Source organism: Mobula hypostoma, chromosome 14 (assembly GCF_963921235.1).
Source record: "Mobula hypostoma chromosome 14, sMobHyp1.1, whole genome shotgun sequence".
Classification (NCBI taxonomy): domain Eukaryota; kingdom Metazoa; phylum Chordata; class Chondrichthyes; order Myliobatiformes; family Myliobatidae; genus Mobula; species Mobula hypostoma.
Genome location: NC_086110.1, coordinates 16539592 through 16557714, shown reverse-complemented (window position 1 = coordinate 16557714; position 18123 = coordinate 16539592). Strand labels below are relative to the sequence as shown.

General features: G+C 43.8%; 1 protein-coding gene across 1 annotated transcript in view; it reads left to right on the top strand.

The window, feature by feature from the left end:
* The first annotated feature begins 5565 nt into the window (after positions 1-5565).
* Positions 5566-18123, top strand: part of LOC134356594 (adhesion G-protein coupled receptor G2-like) — a 36050-nt gene continuing 23492 nt past the window's right edge. Inside the window, exon 1 of the mRNA XM_063067554.1 lies at positions 5566-5647. Within this exon, the coding sequence (XP_062923624.1) occupies positions 5566-5647 (82 nt within the window). The remainder of the gene's footprint in view (positions 5648-18123) is intronic.

Below are 18123 nucleotides of genomic sequence, written 5' to 3'. Positions count from 1 at the left end.
CAATGGTGAAAATGTATTCAACCTTAGTAGTACTTAACAGTGTCATCTATTACCTTGACTGTCCTAAAGCCTGTTGGAGCAATTCAAAAATCAATGCTGGACTCTGTCCAATAGATGGCCCAATGGATAGATGGCTCATTTCAGAGTTCAACCTACCGATGGATCAGGAGAATGACCCAGAATTCTTTCTGGACTATTCAACCTGACTTACAGATTCAGGCTAATATACAGTATACTGTAACAGAGCTCAGTATACATGTGTGATGTTTCTCCAACAAAACGTTATCAGAAATGAATCCACAGTTTAAGACAGGGTTAGTGCCAGAGCAGCGGGCAGAGGATAGTGTCAGGCACTTAATAAATTTTCAGTGGCAGTTCATTGATCTGCGTCTTCCCTCATTGAAAACTGTCCCGATCCTGTGGCTTCAGGAAAACAACATATTCTGGTTTCAGTTTTAGCCAAGGAATGTTCATTAGTAGCAGAACGTTAATTTTGCACCCGGCATCTGATTTCCTACAAAGCTGCATCTAGCTTAAAAACATTCAAATTGTCATTCAGTGTCACTGACTGAGTTCTGAAGGCATTGATTCACGAGAGCTCAGTGTTTTGAGCAGGGGTCAATCAGCAATCAGGATTGATTGACAAGAACAAATTAAAATAAGGCAGGGGCAAGTGGAGTGGTCATTGCTGGAGTGGCCTTTGTGTGAGTGGGCAGTGTTAGAGTGGGGATTTTTGAGATTTCAGCTCTTTGAGGCTTTAATGAGTGAAGGTAAAAAAACTTGTATGTAGATTTTACCCCCCAGTTTATTTATTGTGTTTATTTTATTATATTTGCACATTTAGAACAGTAGGGATACCAGGCAGGATAGTTGAATGCTCCTCTTGCACAATGTGGGAAGCCAGGGAGACCTCCAGTGTCCTTGACACTACACCTGCAAGAAGTGCACCCAGCTGCAGATTCTAACTGTCCACATTAAGGAATTGGAACTGGATGAATTCTGGATCATTTTTGGAGACTGAGGGGGTGATAGATGGGACATACTCGTAGATCGAGGGACGACTGCGTAAGCAGTGGATGTCAGTGACTTAGTCCGGCGTGAAATTTAAAAGGAGACAGCTTTACAGAGCGGCAGTGAGAGTAGTGGAAGACAGTAGGAGGGCTTTGGTTCAACAGAGCTTCAGCGATAACAGGTTGAAGTGAGGTCAGTTACTTGTGAGGAATAGAAACAGGAAGTACGTCTGTGAGGCCGGTGTTCTGTACTGGGTGTCAGATGTGGGAAGTCCGGGAGACTCCCAGCCTCCCGGACGGCCACATCTGCGCCAGGTGCGTTCAGCTGCAGCTCCTTAGGGACCGGGTGCGGGAACTGGAGATGCAGCTCGATGACCTTCGTCTGGTCAGAGAAAGTGAGGAGGTGATAGAGAGGAGCTGAAGGCAAGTAGACACACCGGGACTTTAGGACACAGATAAGTGGGTAACAGTCAGGAGAGGAAAGGGCAAGAGGCAGAAACTAAAGAGGACCCCAGTGGCTGTCCCCCTTAACAATAAGTACCCCTGTTTGAGTACTGTTGGGGGGACGGCCTACCTTGGGGAAGCAACAGTGGCCACGCCTCTGGCACAGAGTCAACCCTGTGGCTCAGAAGGGTAGGGAAAGGAAGAGAATGGCAACAGTAATAGGGGACTCTATAGTTAGGGGGTCAGACAGGTGATTCTGTGGATGCAGGAAAGAAACACAGATGGTAGTTTGCCTCCCAGGTGTCAGGGTCCGGGATGTTTCCGATCATGTCCACAACATCCTGAAGTGGGAAGGAGAACAGCTAGAGGTCATGGTACATATTGGTACCAACAACATCGGGAGGAAAAGGGAGGAAGTCCTGAAAACAGACTACATGGAGCTGGGAAGGAAGTTGAGAAGCAGGACCTCAAAGGTAGTAATCTCAGGATTACTGCCTGTGCCACGTGACAGTGAGTATAGGAATAGAGTGAGGTGGAGGATAAATGCGTGGCTGAGGGATTGGAGCAGGGGGCAGGGATTCAGATTTCTGAACCCTTGGGACCTCTTTTGGTGCAGGTGTGACCTGTACAAAGAACGAGTTGCACTTGAATCCAAGGGGGACCAATATCCTGTCAGGGAGGTTTGCTAAGGCTATTGGGGAGAGTTTAATCTAGAATTGCCGGGGGGGGGGTGGGAACCAAACTGAAGAGAAGGAAGGAAGGGGCTGTTGGCTCACAAATAGAGAAAGCTTGGAGACAGTGCAAGAGGGAGGATAGGCAGTCAATAGAGACCGATGGTTTGAGATGTGTCTATTTTAATGCAAGAAGCATCATGAACAAAGCCGATGAGCTTAGAGCATGGATCAGTACTTGCAGCTATGATGTTGTGGCCATTACAGACACTTGGATGGTTCAGGGGCAGGAATGGCTACTTAGAGTTCCAGGCTACAGATGTTTCAGAAAGGACAGGGAGGGAGGCAAAAAGAGGTGGGGGCATCGCACTGCTGATCAGAGATGGTGCCACAGCTGTCGAAAAAGAGGAAGTCATGGAGGGGTTGTCTATGGAGTCTCTGTGGGTAGAAGTTAGAAAGAGGAAGGGGTCAATAACTCTACTGAGTGTTTTTATAGACCACCGAATAGTAACAGGGACATAGAGGAGCAGATAAGGAGACAGATTCTGCAAAGGTGTAATAATAACAGGCTGTCATGTTGGGAGATTTTAATTTCCCAAATATTGATTGGCATCTCCCTAGAGCAAGGGGTTTAGATGGGGTGGAGTTTGTTAGGTGCATTCAGGAAGGTTTCCTAACACAATATGTAGATAAGTCTACAAGAGGAGAGGCTGTACTTGATCTGCTATTGGGAAATGAACCTGGTCAGGTGTCAGGCATCTCAGTGGGAGAGCATTTTGGAGATAGTGATCACAATTCTATCTCCTTTACTGTAGCATTGGAGAGGGACAGGAACAGACAAGTTAGTAAAGCATTTAATTGGAGTAATGGGAAATATGATGCTATTGGGCAGGAACTTGGAAGCATAAATTGGGAATAGATGTTCCCAGGGAAATGTATGGAAGAAATGTGGCAAATGTTCAGAGGATATTTGTGTGGAGTTCTGCATAGGTACAATCCAATGAGCCATGGAAAAGATGGTAGGATACAGGAATCATGGTATACAAAGGTTGTTGAAAGAGTTTAGGAACGAAATCAGGAGAGCCAGAAGGGGCCAAGGGAAGGCTTTGATGAGCAGGATTAAAGAAAACCCCAAGGCATTCTACAAGTATGTGAAGAGCAAGAGGATAAGATGTTAGAGAATAGGACCAATCATGTGTGACAGTGGAAAAGTGTGTATGGAACCAGAGGAGATAGCAGAGGTACTTAATGAATACTTTGTTTCAGTATTCACTACGGAAAAGGATCTTGGCGATTGTAGGGATGATTTACAGCAGATTGAAAAGCTTGAGCATATAGACATTAAGAAAAAGTATGGGCTGGAGCTTTTGGAAAGCACAAGTTGGCCAAGTCTCTGGGACCAATGAGATGTACCCCAGCTACTGTGGCAGGTGAGGGAGCAGATTGTTGAGCCCCTGGCAATGATCTTTGCATCATCATTGGGGACAGGAGTGGTTCTGGAGGATTGGAGGGTTGCAGATATTGTTCCCTTATTCAATGAAGGGAGCAAAGATAGCCTAGGAAATTATAGACCAGTGAGTCTTACTTCAGTGGTTGGTAAGCTGATGGAGAAGATCCTGAGGCAGGATTTATGAACATTTGGAGAGGCATAATATGATTAGGAATAATCAGCATGGCTTTGTCAAAGGCAGGTGGTGCCTTACGAGCCTGATTGAATTTTTTGAGGTGACTAAACACATTGATGAAGGTAGAGCTGTAGATGTAGTGTATACGGATTTTAACAAGGCATTTGATAAGGTACCCCATGCAAGACTAATTGGGAAAGTAAGGAGGCATGGGTTCCAAGGGGACATTGCTTTGTGGATCCAGAACTGCCTTGCCCACAGAAGGAAAAGAGTGGTTATAGACAGGTCATATTCTGCATGGAGGCCAGTGACCAGTGGTATGCCTCGGATATCTGTTCTGGGACCCCTTCTCCTCGTGTCTTTTATGAATGATCTGGATGAGGAAGTGGAGGGATGGGTTAGTAAATTTGCTAATGACACAAAGTTGGAAGTGTTGTGGATAGTCTGGAGGGCTGTCAGAAGTTACAGCAGGACATTGATAGAATGCAAAACTGGGCTGAGAAGTGGCAGATGGATTTCAACTCATAAGTATGAGGTGGTTTCATGTTGGTAGGTTAAATATGATAACAGAATATAGTATTAATGGTAAGACTCTTGGCAGTGTGGAGGCTCAGAGGGATCTTAGGGTCCGAGTCTATAGGACAGTCAAAGCTGCTGCGCAGGTTGACTCTTTAGTTAAGAAAGCATACAGCACATTGGCCTTCATCAACCATGGGATTGTGTTTAAGACCCAAGAGGTAATGATACAGCTATATAGGACCCTGGTCAGGCCCCACTTGCAGTACTGTGCTCAGTTATGGTCACCTCACTACAGGAAGGATATGGAAACTATAGAAAGGGTGCAGAGGAGATTTACAAGGACGTAGCCTGGATTGGGGAGCATGCCTTATGAGAATAGGTTGAATGAACTCAGCCTTTTCTCCTTGGAGCAATGGAGAATGAGAGGTGACATGATAGAGATGTATAAGATGAGAGGCATTGATCATGTGGATAGTCAGAGGCTCTTTTCCAGGGCTGAAATGACAGGGTACAGTTTTAAGGTGCTTGGGAGTAGGTACAGAGATGTCAGGTTTAAGTTGTTTTATTTTATTAAAAAACACAGCAGTGAGTGTGTGGAATGAGCTGCCAGAAACAGTGGTGGAGGTGGATATGATAGGGTATTTTAAGAGACTCCTGGATAGGTACACAGAGCTTTGAAAAATAGAGGACTATGGGTAACCTTAGGTAATTTCTAAGTAAGTACATGTTTGGCACAGCATTGTGGGCTGAAGGGCCTGTATTGGGCTGTAGATTTTCTATGTTTCTATGTGTGGAAGTAGTTACACGCAACGTGCAGGACACAGGAAACAAGTTGACAGTCAGGAAGGGGAAAGGGGTTAACAGTCAGTGCGGAGTACACCTGTGGGTGAGAACAAGATGCCCAGATGGTAGGTTGTCTCCTCGCTGCAATGATCCAGGATAACTCAGACCAAGTCCTCAGCATTCTTCATTTGGAGGGAGAACATCCAGAGGTCATGGTCCATGGAGGTACCAATGACAGGAAGGTACCAATGGTAGGAAGAGTGATGAGGGCCAAGTTAAATGGCAGGACCCCCAGGGTTGTGATCTCAGGATTGCTACCCGTGCCAAATGCTAATCAAGCCAGAAATAGGAAGAATATACAGTGGCTAAGGAGTTAATGCAGGAGGGAGGCTATCAGATTTTTAGATCATTGGGCTGTCATCCAGGGAACATAGTAACTGTACAGAAAAGAAGGTTTGCACCTGAACTGGAAGGGACTAATATCTTAGCGGGAAGGTTTGCTAGTGCTGCACGATGGGGTTTAAACTAGAGGTCCAGGCGGATGGGAACCAGAGTGCCAGAACAGATAGTGGAGAGGTCGTGGAGACAGATGCTGGTACGACCTCAGACAAAGCGAGGAATCAAAAATTTGAGCATACTGTTACTAATGTCCTGAGCTGTGTATATTTCAATGCAAGAAGTATCATAGGAGAGGCAGACAAGCCCAAGGAATGGAGTAACACCTGGAATTGTGATGCTGTAGCCATTAGTGAGGCTTGGCTGCAGGAGGGGCAGGACCAGCAGCTCAATATTCTGGTATTCTGGAGCTCTGTTGTTTTGGATGTGACCGAGAGGGAGGGATGAAAGGAGGAGGGGTGGCATTACTAGTCAGCAAAAATATTACCACAGTGCTCAGTCATGACAGACTGTAGAACTTGTCAATTGAGGTGTTATGGGTGGAGATGAGGAATAATAAATGTATAACCACATTAACAGGACTATATTACAGACCACCCACAGTCCATGGGATTTAGAGGAAGAAATTGATAGAGAGATTGCAGTCTGTTACAAGAGATACAAGATTGTTACAGTAGGTGATTTTAATTTTCGAATTGCTGACTGGAACTCCTAAACTGTAAAAGAACTAGATGAGATAGAATTTGTCAAATGTGTCCAAGGCAGGTGTCCAAGATAGGGCAGGTGACAGAAGTTTGTGTAGGGGAACATTTTACAACCAGTGACCACAATGCCATCACTGCTCAAATAGTGGGTATTGGCAGCTAAACTCACCATGGACAATAAAAAGGGAAGTGATCTAGCCTTTGAAGAGAACATGAAATAAGCAGGTCTGCTTTATGGGTTGCGATTCTAAATTGGAGAAAGGGCCAATTTTGATGCAACAGAACGTGTCTGGCAAGCGTGATACGAGATAGGCTGTTTTCTGGCAAGGGTGTAGTTGGTAAGTTGGAAGTCTTCAAAAGTGAAATTTTGAGTACAAAGCTTAAGTGTGCCTGTCAGAATAAAAGGTAAAGATAATGGGTTTAGGGAACCTTGGGTTTCAAAAGATATTGAGGCTCTGGTTAAGAAAAAAAAAGGTGCTTGGCAGGTAGAAACAAATGAGGTACTTATGAAGAAATGCAAAATAACACTTAAGAAAGAAATCAGGAGAGCTAAAATAAGGCATGAGGTTGCGTAGCAGACAAAGTGAAGGAGAATCCTAAGGGACTCTACGGATATGGTAAGAGCAAGATTGCTTTGGACATTCTGCTCTGGAAGATCAGAATGCTTCATATGTGGAGCTAAAAGGGATGAGTTTAGAGCAGGTAAATGCAAGCAGGCTTTCTTTACTCAGAGCATCATAAGAGTATGGAACGAGCTGCCAGTGGAAGTGGTGCACGTGGCCTTGATTTCAACGTTTCAGAGAAGTCTGGATAGGTACATGGATGGTAGGGGTATGGAGGGCTGTTGTCCTGGTGTAGATAGACGAGAGTAGGCAGTTTAAGTGGTTTGACACAGATTAGAAGGGCCAAATGATCTAATGTGTGCTGTATTTTTCTATGCCTATGAGACTATGACTATTAGAAACATCTTCCATGCAATATAATTTGCTGCAATTCATTGTTTTTATTTCTTTAGCATTTTGATACTTTCACAATGGAAAACCCAAGGGCATGTACCTGCAGATGGAAAACAGGAAGCATTATTTTGTTTATCTTCATTATTGGAATGATATCTGGTAAGATACATTATTACTTCATTTGTGTTACATGTTTGATTGCTTTCCTGTTTTTACAATTGGTAGAACTAAGTGAATGACTTGTGCATCTTATATTCAACCTTCCTCAGTCTTAGCTTGAAAAATGTACTTTCAAAACATTCTCAAGTCAACACTTGAGAAATATCCCACAGCATAAAGACAGTTGGAATATCCTAAGGTTATGAAGTGTGCTGAATACAAGGAGAGATTGGATAGGTTGGGGTTCTTGTACTCATTGGAGCAAAGGAGCCTCAGGAGTGACTTTATAGAGCCTTCACATGAAACTCACTAAAAATAAATGAATTGTGTTTAAACTACTTCACTAGCTGGAACTATCTCCTCCTTCATAGTGAGGGGGACTCACTGCTCAAATAGTGGGTATTGGCAGCTAAACTCATCATGGACAATAAAAAGGGAAGTGATCTAGCCTTTGAAGAGCAAGTGGCTACACTATAGCCTCACTTTAGTGAGGGCACTTATATCGGATAGGGCTTAAGTTCTTTGTCTGAGTTCAAAACTTCACAGACAGTAAACCAAATACCATCAGTGATATGTAAATCACTATCAAGGTGGTGGAAGTGGATGCCTTGTGTAGAAAAAGGAAATTGGATTAAATTGAATTTGTTATTTTTTTATTATTAACTGAATGTTAATCCACATCTATGTGGCATTTGTGTGGAATTGGATAGATCAATGGCAGATCCAATTTAATCCAGACAAGTGTGTGGTAATTTGCTTCAGGAAGTCACATGCTGGCAGGAAATATAAAATCAATAGCAGAATCTTTAGGAATATTGATGGAATATTGTGTAAATTTCTGGTCAGCACACTACTGGAAGGATGCACGAGCAATGGAGAGAGTCCAGAGATATTCACAAGGATGTTACCTGGAATGGAGGATTGCAGTTACGTGGAGAGAATGCATAGGCTTGGCTATTTCTCTTTGCCATGTATTACCTCAGGAGTGACCTTATGGAGTTTTCCAGAACTATGAGGGTCTTGGATAAGATGGATGCTCATAGACTTTTTATGAGAACAAGGGACTCTACAACTGAAAGATACAGGCTGTGAGAGGTGAAATTTAAGCTTCTGCAGCAACTCACTAATAGTGGTTCTCTCTTTCTGCCTCTACAGAGATAAGTTGCAGGCGTGGATCTAAAACAGGCAACAAACAAGGTCAGTAACTTAAATGTTAACATGATGAGAAACTTCCAGCTTTATGAATCCTTTCATTTTAACCAAATTAATGATAAATCTCAATAAACCACAAGCTGTCAGTGGAAATGAAATACCTGATAAATAGTGAGGTGAAAATACTGGTTGATACAGAAAAAAAATATTAGAGCTCTTTAATCAATGAGCACAGGTGGACCCAAAAGCAGAACACAAACACATTCTGTAGCATTAGCAAGAATAAAGTTTATTAATTGTTACTAGGAAAGCAGAGAAGCAAGGATTGTTCAGAGGGAGATCAAAGAGTGAGCAAAGCAGAAGCAGGAATAAGTGTGGCTAGACTCGGGATTGGTCTTGGAACTTGGAACTCTGGACCCAGACTTGGAACTCAGAACATCAGAGCCTGGACTTGGGCTCCTTTCTTAGACACAGGTCGCGGGACACCGAGCCGGGGCTCCTTTCTTAGACACAGGTCACGGGACACCGAGCCGGGGCTCCTTTCTTAGACACAGGTCGCGGGACACCGAGCCGGGGCTCCTTTCTTAGACACAGGTCGCAGGATACTTAGAGACAGTTCCCCACTCAGGTTAGCGGCAAATGGCTGGACCTACCAAGCAGAGACGAGGACACGAGGAGATAGTTCCTAACTCAGAGTATAGACAAAACGGCCAACCTACTCAGCAGAGACGAGGACACAAAGAGACGGTACCACACAACGATAGACAGTTCATACCTTGACACAAAATGGCTCCAAGTAGTGGCAAGCCCTTGATGCGGCCCAGGAACTACAGACAGCGGCTCTAGTCTCACTCCAGCGGGTTAACTTGACGGACCCGCTCCGGCTCGATCAGGCAAGGTAACGTAACAGGCTGGCTCCAGTGAGGAGAGGCAGCTTACTAGTACTTGCTTCAGGGAGAAGCCCTGGGCAGCTCCGGCGATGTAAGTTGGCTTGTTATGGCGAGGTGACTTGCTCGCACTTGCTTCGGTGACGTCCGATGACGATCTAGCCCCAAGCAACTGTAAGCCCGATACTATATATTGACCGTTCAGCTGAGCATCAAGTGCCTTTAATTACAGAGCCCAAGAAACACGGGGAAACAATGAATTAAAGGAAAACAAGGAGTCAACAGTCCTGATCGTGAGACAAAGAAAATTTAAAGGGAACCAGGGAATAACTGATCAAGACTGTGACAGTTGTATGGAGAGACTGCATAAGCTTGGCTATTTCTCTTTGCTATGTATTATCTCTGGAGTGACCTTACAGAGTTTTCCAGAACTATGAGGGTCTTGGATAAGATAGATGCTCATAGATTCTTTAGGAGGACAAGGGAGTCTACAGCTGGAAGATACAGGCTGTGAGAGGTGAAATTTAAAAGAGATCTGAGCTTCTGCAGCAACTCACTAATAGTGGTTCTCTCTTTCTGCCTCTACAGAGATAAGTTGCAGGCGTGGATCTAAAACAGGCAACAAACAAGGTCAGTAATTTAAATGTTAACATGATGAGAAACTTCCAGCTTTATGAATCCTTTCATTTTTAACCAAATTAATGACAAATCTCAATAAACCACAAGTTGTGAGTGGAAAGGAAATCCCTGATAAATGGTGAGGTGAAAATACCGGTTGATATAGGAAAAAAATGTTAGAGCTCACTAATCAGGGATAATTTTGGATTTTCAAAACTGATCACTCTGTTTCTTTATCGTTATGGCCCCCATGAAGGGTCAGATAGTCATTGATTACATTTTTATTGACATTCGGGTCCCCTAGCTCCTTGAATCCGCAGGTAACCACAGGTGAAATAAAAAGATGAGAAGTGGTAACTTTTGTTCAGCCTGAGAGTTGCAAAGACTGAGATCTTGCAATTTAATTCCTGCTTCAGGATATCCCAATATTCAGGATATCCCTGAGAGGATGACCCTTGATACACTACTGCTGAAGATGGGAACTGGATTTCCAGAGTAAGTTTCCACAATCTACAATTGGAAGATTTATTTAAAGATCCTTTCTATAGTGTTAGATGTGGGATAAAGTAAAATGTGTAACTGTGGTGATGGGAGACAGGACTGTGCTCATTGTAATAAAGTGACAGACCAGTCTGTGTCTATTGGGTGCATTATTTCAAACTGTTCGTCTATGACTTTGGATGTGGATAAAGGATAAAACAATGTCACACTCATCCTTGAATGGAAGCAGAGGATTACTTCAATGGAGGTGGATACTTGATGTACAATGTAGAAAGGAAAAGATTAAGAATTAGGAGCAGAAGAAGTTTCCTCCTCACTTTGAGACTCTCCTGACAATCAGTGGGGTCATAACTGATTCCTGACCTCAATAGCCTGACTGAATTATGGATAGAGATAACAGTGCTTTGATTATAAACTATTAACTGTAAATAGTGTGAATAGTAAAATATTGTGGAATTGTAATAATGTGATGCTGTAATCAATGATGAAACTTGCTTTGCAAAAGGGAAAAAAAGGGATTCACACTGCTGCAGCAACTCTGAATAGTGGCTGTTTCGTTTTGTCTCTTCAGGGAAGCAGATCAAAGACGAATGTGAAAGGATAAGAGTCAAAGGTCAGGGTCTTAAATTTTAAAATCAAGTGGAAATTCCAGCTATATGAAAATTTTGCTTGTTAACTAAATTCATGGGAATTAATTCACAAATCTTGTAGTTCTTTCCTCTTCTCTAAGCTGCATATTTACCTGAAGTAAATCAGAGTGAAATAATGACGGAACAAGCTGCCAGTGGAAGTGGTGCATGTGGACTTGACTTCAAAGTGTTGAAAGATGGCTGCCATGGTCCCAGAAAACTCTGCACCTCTCTCCTTCTCAACTCTTCAACCCCATGTCCAGATCCACACCAATAATCACACTGCTGCAGATGCTGCAAATCGGAGATAAAACCAGAAAATGCTGGCAATGAGTAGCAGGAGGGGGAACCTTTGTGAATGGCCAGACATAGGGTTATTATTTCTGCTCCGTCATGTTATTTCATGGTAAAAGCAATAGCATTGAGTTATATCTTACTAAATATTATCATCTTCAAATTCCCATTGATTGACTGTTTGTTAATCCAGAGCTGTTATGTGAGAGTTGTATTCAAGTTTGGGTGTTTGGACTGGCAGTCCAGGTCGTTACCATTGATACTAAATGTCTGACACTTCTTTGACTTTCCAAAATAGATCACCTCGCAGTTAACTCTGATGAAATCCATTTGCTACTCGTCGGCCCAATTCCCTGGTGGTTGGGAGAACAAAGGGAATGTCAGTGATGGAGAGGAGGAAGGGATTAGCAAACCTTCACCATCCTCACTCAGCTGTCTCTCTTTATCACCCTTTTATTGACATTCCCGTTGTTTCTCCACCCTGCTTCTTTCACTGAATCCTAAAACATATTTGATGTTCATCAGAACCTCCCAAAACTGTACCTAGTTATATACAGTGATAGTTTGTACACACATTATCAAATGGAACCAGACCCACATTCATCAATACTGTACGTCTGTGTTGTACAGATTCTGAATCACAAAGTGGTTCTTTGTTTTTGTCTCTGCAGAGAAGCAGTGCAATAAGGATTGTACACATTTGAAAGACAAAGGTCAGTTACTTGATTTTTAACATCAAGAAGAAATTCCAGCTATGTGAAAATTTTCTTTTTTAACTAAATTGATGGGAAATACCAATATGTACATTGAGAAAATGTGCACAGTTCACAATTCTTGCAAATCTTTACCTCTTTTCTAAGCTACATATTTACCTAAAGTAAATCAGAGTGAAATGATTTGTAAGTGATTGCAATGTGGATAAAGATGACATCTGTATCTGTGCAGTAAGATCCCATCTCAGACATTATGGTGCATAGTCCAGACACAGCGTGAGGCCAGTGGTTCTCTGGTTGGCAGGTGGGATTCTACAAATTGCTCGCCAACTGTGACCATGTGTGTGAGGTGACCAAATCTTTCCCGCAATGCACCGTGTCCTCAGTGCTTCACTCCACCACTGATCTCATGAGCAATCTTCTCCCACTGTCTCTCACCATGACCAAGGATGGCTGCCACAGACCCTGCAAACTCTGAGCCCCTCTCCTACCCAACTCCATGACCAGGTTGTCCAGATCCACACCAAATTTCACACTGCTGCAGATGCTGCAAATCTGAAATAAAACCAGAAAATGCTGGTAATGAGAGGCAGGAGGTGGAATGTTTGTGAAGGAAGAGACATAGGATTAGTATTTCAGCTCATTCATGTTCTTTCTTGGTAAAAACAGTAGCATTCTGTTACATCTTACTAAATTTTGATATCATCTTAGATATTGACTGCATGTTAATTCACAGCTGTTATGTGAGAGTTGTATTCAAGTTTGGGTGTTTGGACTGGCAGTCCAGATCATTACCCTTGATACTAAATGTCCGACACCTCTTTGACTTTCCAAAATAGATCACCACGCAGTTAACCGTGATGAAATCCATTTGCCACTCGTCAGCCCAATTCCTTGGTGGTTGGGAGAACAAAGGGAATGTCAGTGATAGAGAGGAGGAAGGGATTAGCAAACCTTCACCATCCTCACTCAGCAAACTCTCTTTATCACCCTTTTATTGTCATTCCCGTTGCTTTTCAGAATTGGCTTGCCCACAGAAGGCAAAGAGTGGTTGTAGACAGGTCAAATTGTACATAGAGGACGTTGACCAGTGGTGTGCCTCAGGGATCTGTCCTGGGACCCCTTCTCTTCATGATTTTTATAAATGACCTGAATGAAGAAGTGGAGGGATGATTTTGTAAATTTTCTGATGACACAAAAGTTGGGGGTGTTGTGGATAGTGTGGAGGGAGCCAATCTTGTTTCTATCTCCTTCTCACATACTCTCTGGCTCTGCTGTCATATAAACTCTTAGAAAACATATAAACATCGAAAACCAACAGCACAATACAGTCCCTTCAGCCCACAAAGTTGTGCTGAACATGTCCCTACATTAGAAATTACCAGGATTACCCATAGCCCTCTATTTTTCTGAGCTCCATGTACCTATCCAAAAGTCTCTTAAAAGACCATATCGTGTCCGCCTCCACCACCGTTATCGGCTGCCCATTCCACGCACTCACCACTCTCAACGTAAAAAACTTACCCCTGACATATCCTCTATACCTGCTCCCAAGCACCTTAAACCTGTGTCCTCTTGTGGTAGCCATTTCAGCCCTGAGAAAAAGCCTCTGACTGTCCACGTGATCAATGCCTCTCATCATCTTCATACACCTCTATCAGGTCTCCTCTCATCCTCCGACACTCCAAGGAGAAAACGCTGAGTTCACTCAACCTGTTTTCATAAGGCATGCTCCCCAATCCAGGCAACATCCTTGTAAATCTCCTGTGCACCCTTTCTATGGCTTCCACATCCTTCCTGTAGTGAGGCAACCAGAACTGAGCACAGTACTCCAAGTGGGGTCTGACCAAGGTCCGATATAGCTCTCGGCTCCTAAATTCAGTTCCACGATTGATGAAGGCCAATACACCGTACACCTTCTTAACCACAGAGTCAACTTGCACAGCTGCATTGAGCGTCCTATGGACTCGGACCCCAAGATCCCTCTGATCCTCCACACTGCCAAGAGTCTTACTATTAATACTATATCCTGCCATCATATTTGACCTACCAAAATGAGCCACTTCACACTTATCTGGGTTGAACTCCATCTGCCACTTCTCAGCCCAGTTTTGCATCCTATCAGTGTCCTGCTGTGACCTCTGACAGACCTCCACACTATCCACAACACCCCCAACCTTTGGGTCATCAGCAAACTTACTAACCCATCCCTCCACTTCCTTATCCAGGTCATTTATAAAAATCACTAAGAGTAAGGGTCCCAGAACAGATCCCTGAGGCACACCACTGGTCACCGACCTCCATGCAGAATACGACCAGTCTACAACCGCTTTTTGCCTTCTGTAGGCAAGCCAGTTCTGGATCCACAAAGCAATGTCCCCTTGGATCCCATGCCTCCTTACTTTCTCAACAAGCCTTGCATGGTGCAGCTTACCAAATGCCTTGTTGAAATCCATGTACACTACATCCACTGCTTTACCTTCATCAATGTGTTTAGTCATATCCTCAAAAAATTCAATCAGGCTCATAAGGCATGACCTGCCCTTGACAAAGCCATGCTGACTATTCCTAATCATATTATACCTCTCCAAATGTTCATAAATCCTGCCTCTCTTATTGATTTGTACATTGAATATATCAGTGACTGAACTCCCACAGTGCAATGAGACTCAGGAGTTCACCCAGGAGTCAAGGTGGCCATTCACAGATCAGGCAGTGGCCAGTTGAGGGTTGTCCCTGAGCTGATTGCCTGCTAATTTTCCACGCCTACGTCCATGTACGTGTGCCCCTGGGAAAAGAATAACGTGACAACTATGTCTACACTGGGCACTTTCTGGGGCTGATGGGTGTCACAGGGGCCCAACTGAATTCTGGATAGAGATAACAGTGCTTTAATTATAAACTATTAACTGTAAATAGTATGAATTGTGAAATATTGTAGAATTATAATAACGTGAAGCTGTAATCATTGAGTAAACCTGCTTTGCAAAAGGGGAAAAAATGCATTGACAATGTTGCAATGACTCTGAACTGTGGTTCTTTCTTTTTTGTCTCTGCAGAGGAACATTGCAAATCGAATAATTGCAGGAAATACAAAGGTCAGAAACTTAAATTTTAACAGCAAAGAAGAGATTCCAGCTATTCAAACATTTTCCTTTTTATCAAAATTTATGGGAAATACCAATATGCTCATAGAGAAAATGTGCACAATTGACAGATCTTGCAAATATTAATCTCTTTTAAAAGCTATATGTTTACCTAAAGTAAATCAGAGTGAAATAGTTTGTAAGTGATTGCAATGTGAGTAAATGACATCTATATTTGTGCAGTAAGTTCCTTTATCAGACATTATGGTACATGGCCCAGCGACAGTGTGACGCCAGTGGTGCTCTTTTGGCAGGTGGGATCCTACGATCTGCACACCAACCGTGACCGTACGTGTGAGGTGACTGACTCTTCTCCACACTGCGCCATGTCCTCAGTGCTTTACTCCACCACTGATCCCATGAGCGATCTACTCCCACTGTAACTCAACTAATAAAGTGGCAACTAATTGTAGGTTCATGGTCTTCTGTTGCTGCAGCATATCCACTTCACATTCAACATGTTCTGTGTTCAGCAATGATCTTCTGCACACTAATACGTGTTTATGCGAGTTACACACATCAAAGTTGCTGGTGAACACAGCAGGCCAGGCAGCATCTCTAGGAAGAGGCACAGTCGACGTTTCAGGCTGAGTCCTGACGAAAGGTCTCGGTCTGAAATGTCGACTGTACCTCTTCCTAGAGATGCTGCCTGGCCTTCTGTGTTCACCAGCAACTTTGATGTGTGTAACTCGCATAAACACGTATTAGTGTGCAGAAGATCATTGCTGAACACAGAACATGTTGAATGTGAAGTGGATATGCTGCAGCAACAGAAGACCATGAACCTACAATTAGTTGCCACTTTATTAGTTACAGGAAGTACCTAATAAAGAGGTCACTGAGTGTAGGTTATCATATGGAGCCAGACTTGTTTCCGTCAATACTTTTCATGTGTTTTACAAACTCTGATCTGTGGCAACAACCCAAGTCTATCAGTAGTGCATCGCAGTTTAGAGATTAACTTGTTTCCACCAGCCCGGTGACCAAGTGACGTACAACAGACTGTCCTCTGGTACTGTGCTCAGTATTGTTCAGTGACAGACCTGTCTATGCCACATTCTCTGTGATGCTGGATGTGGATAAAGGATAAAATGCTGCCACACTCATCCTTGGGTGGAAGCACAGGATTACTTCAGTGTAGGTGGTTACTTGATGTACAGCATGGAAAAGAAAAAGAGTTAGGAGAAGGAGAGCCTAAAGTTCTCTTTGGTCTTCTCCTAACAATCAGTGAGACCTAGCTGATGTTTGATCTCAATACTAGGTTCACCTACTACCCATATATCCTCCAGCTTTGCTAAGATCTAATCTCACATTTATATTGTACATTGAATATTTGGAGGAAGTGAGCTCCCACAATCTCCTGCTGTGCCAAATGATTCCAAAAAGTTGCTGGCTTTTTAAAACTGTGCATTGTGCTCTGGAATTTCAAGAATTGCATTTAAATAGAACCAAATACAAGTTCAGTCCCAGGACACCTGCTCACCTGACAGCACACGTGGACACATGCTGTACAACATAGAATGTATGGAAAAAGGAGTGTGAGCAACAGGGGACGTCTACTCCCCTCCTAGACCACGTTCTGCCAATTATTGAGATCATCATTGACCATCCAGCTCAATGTCAGTTTTCCTTGGTCATCCCCATATCTCCTGGTACTGTCCAGATATAAATCCTATGGGTTTGTGAACCTAGCCCACGTAGCAACTGGACATGCATGACTTTCCCAAGGAATCACAGTGCTGCTGTCACAATTACAGACACTGCCATAGGGTCTATGTGTTCTCGCTGGTGGGCCGCAGACTGAGCTCGGCAATCACGCTCATGAGTATACACATTCAACCAACTGGTGTTCCCTGCAAGCATCTTCCCCTAATCATATAATGCTCCCTGCTGGTGCTTAGCCTTCCTTAGCTATCTCGACACCACAACAGATAGACAGAACGGTGCTCCAAGAGTGGGGATCGGCATGTCTATATGTCTAGGTCCAGCTCAAGCCCCTGCCAACGTATCCCCTTCTGTGTCAACTGGTAGCGTAGACCTGTCTGTTGTTCTGGCTGAATATGTTGACCTTCTTGAAATCTTCAGTAAGAAGGCACCTTCCTGTCAACACATCAGCCATACAACTACGGCATTGCCAACCCAGGTGGGGAATTTTCCAAATGGCTGCTTGTCTCTGCCAGGATCTGCCCCAGAGAGTTGGAATGGGGTCACCTCTCCCATCTAGCTGGTTATCCAAAAATTCAATGGACCCTGGAATTTATCAAGAGATGATTTTGGCGACCATCTATATCCCAGGATGTCCTGACTTTGTCTCAGCCTGTCCCACTTGTGCCCAGAACAGGACATCACACCAGCACACTGCAGATCTGTTATGTCCACTGTCTGTGTCTCACGGCCTGAGTCTCAGTGCCACTGGTCCCACCTCTCCTTGGATTTCATCGCTGGTCTGCTCCCATTTGATGGAAACATTACCATTCTGGTGATTGTGAAAGAGCTCTCCAAGGCTGTCCACTTCATCGCTCTCCCTAAGCCCCTGTTGGCATGTGAGACTGCCACCCATATGGTTCAGCATGTGTTCAGGCTGCACAGCTTCCCTCAGGGTATAGTGTCTAATCAGGACTGAGAGAGAGAATCAGAAGCTGGAGACAACCCTGCACTGCCTTGTCTCTTCTAGCCCCACATCCTGGGAGCTCCCAATTGGTTGGGGAATGATTGCCCAAAATAGCCTCCAGTTATCCTCCACTGGCATGTCCCCTTGAAATGCCAGGAGGAATTCGAGGCACCACTTTTTCCTGATCAAGAGACTGACATGGGAGTTCCTGCTGCTGAACACTATAAGCACACGTGGAGTTGGCTGATGGATTCTCTGCAGCACACTCAGAAACAATGTGCCCAGCACACTGATCAGCTCTGCCG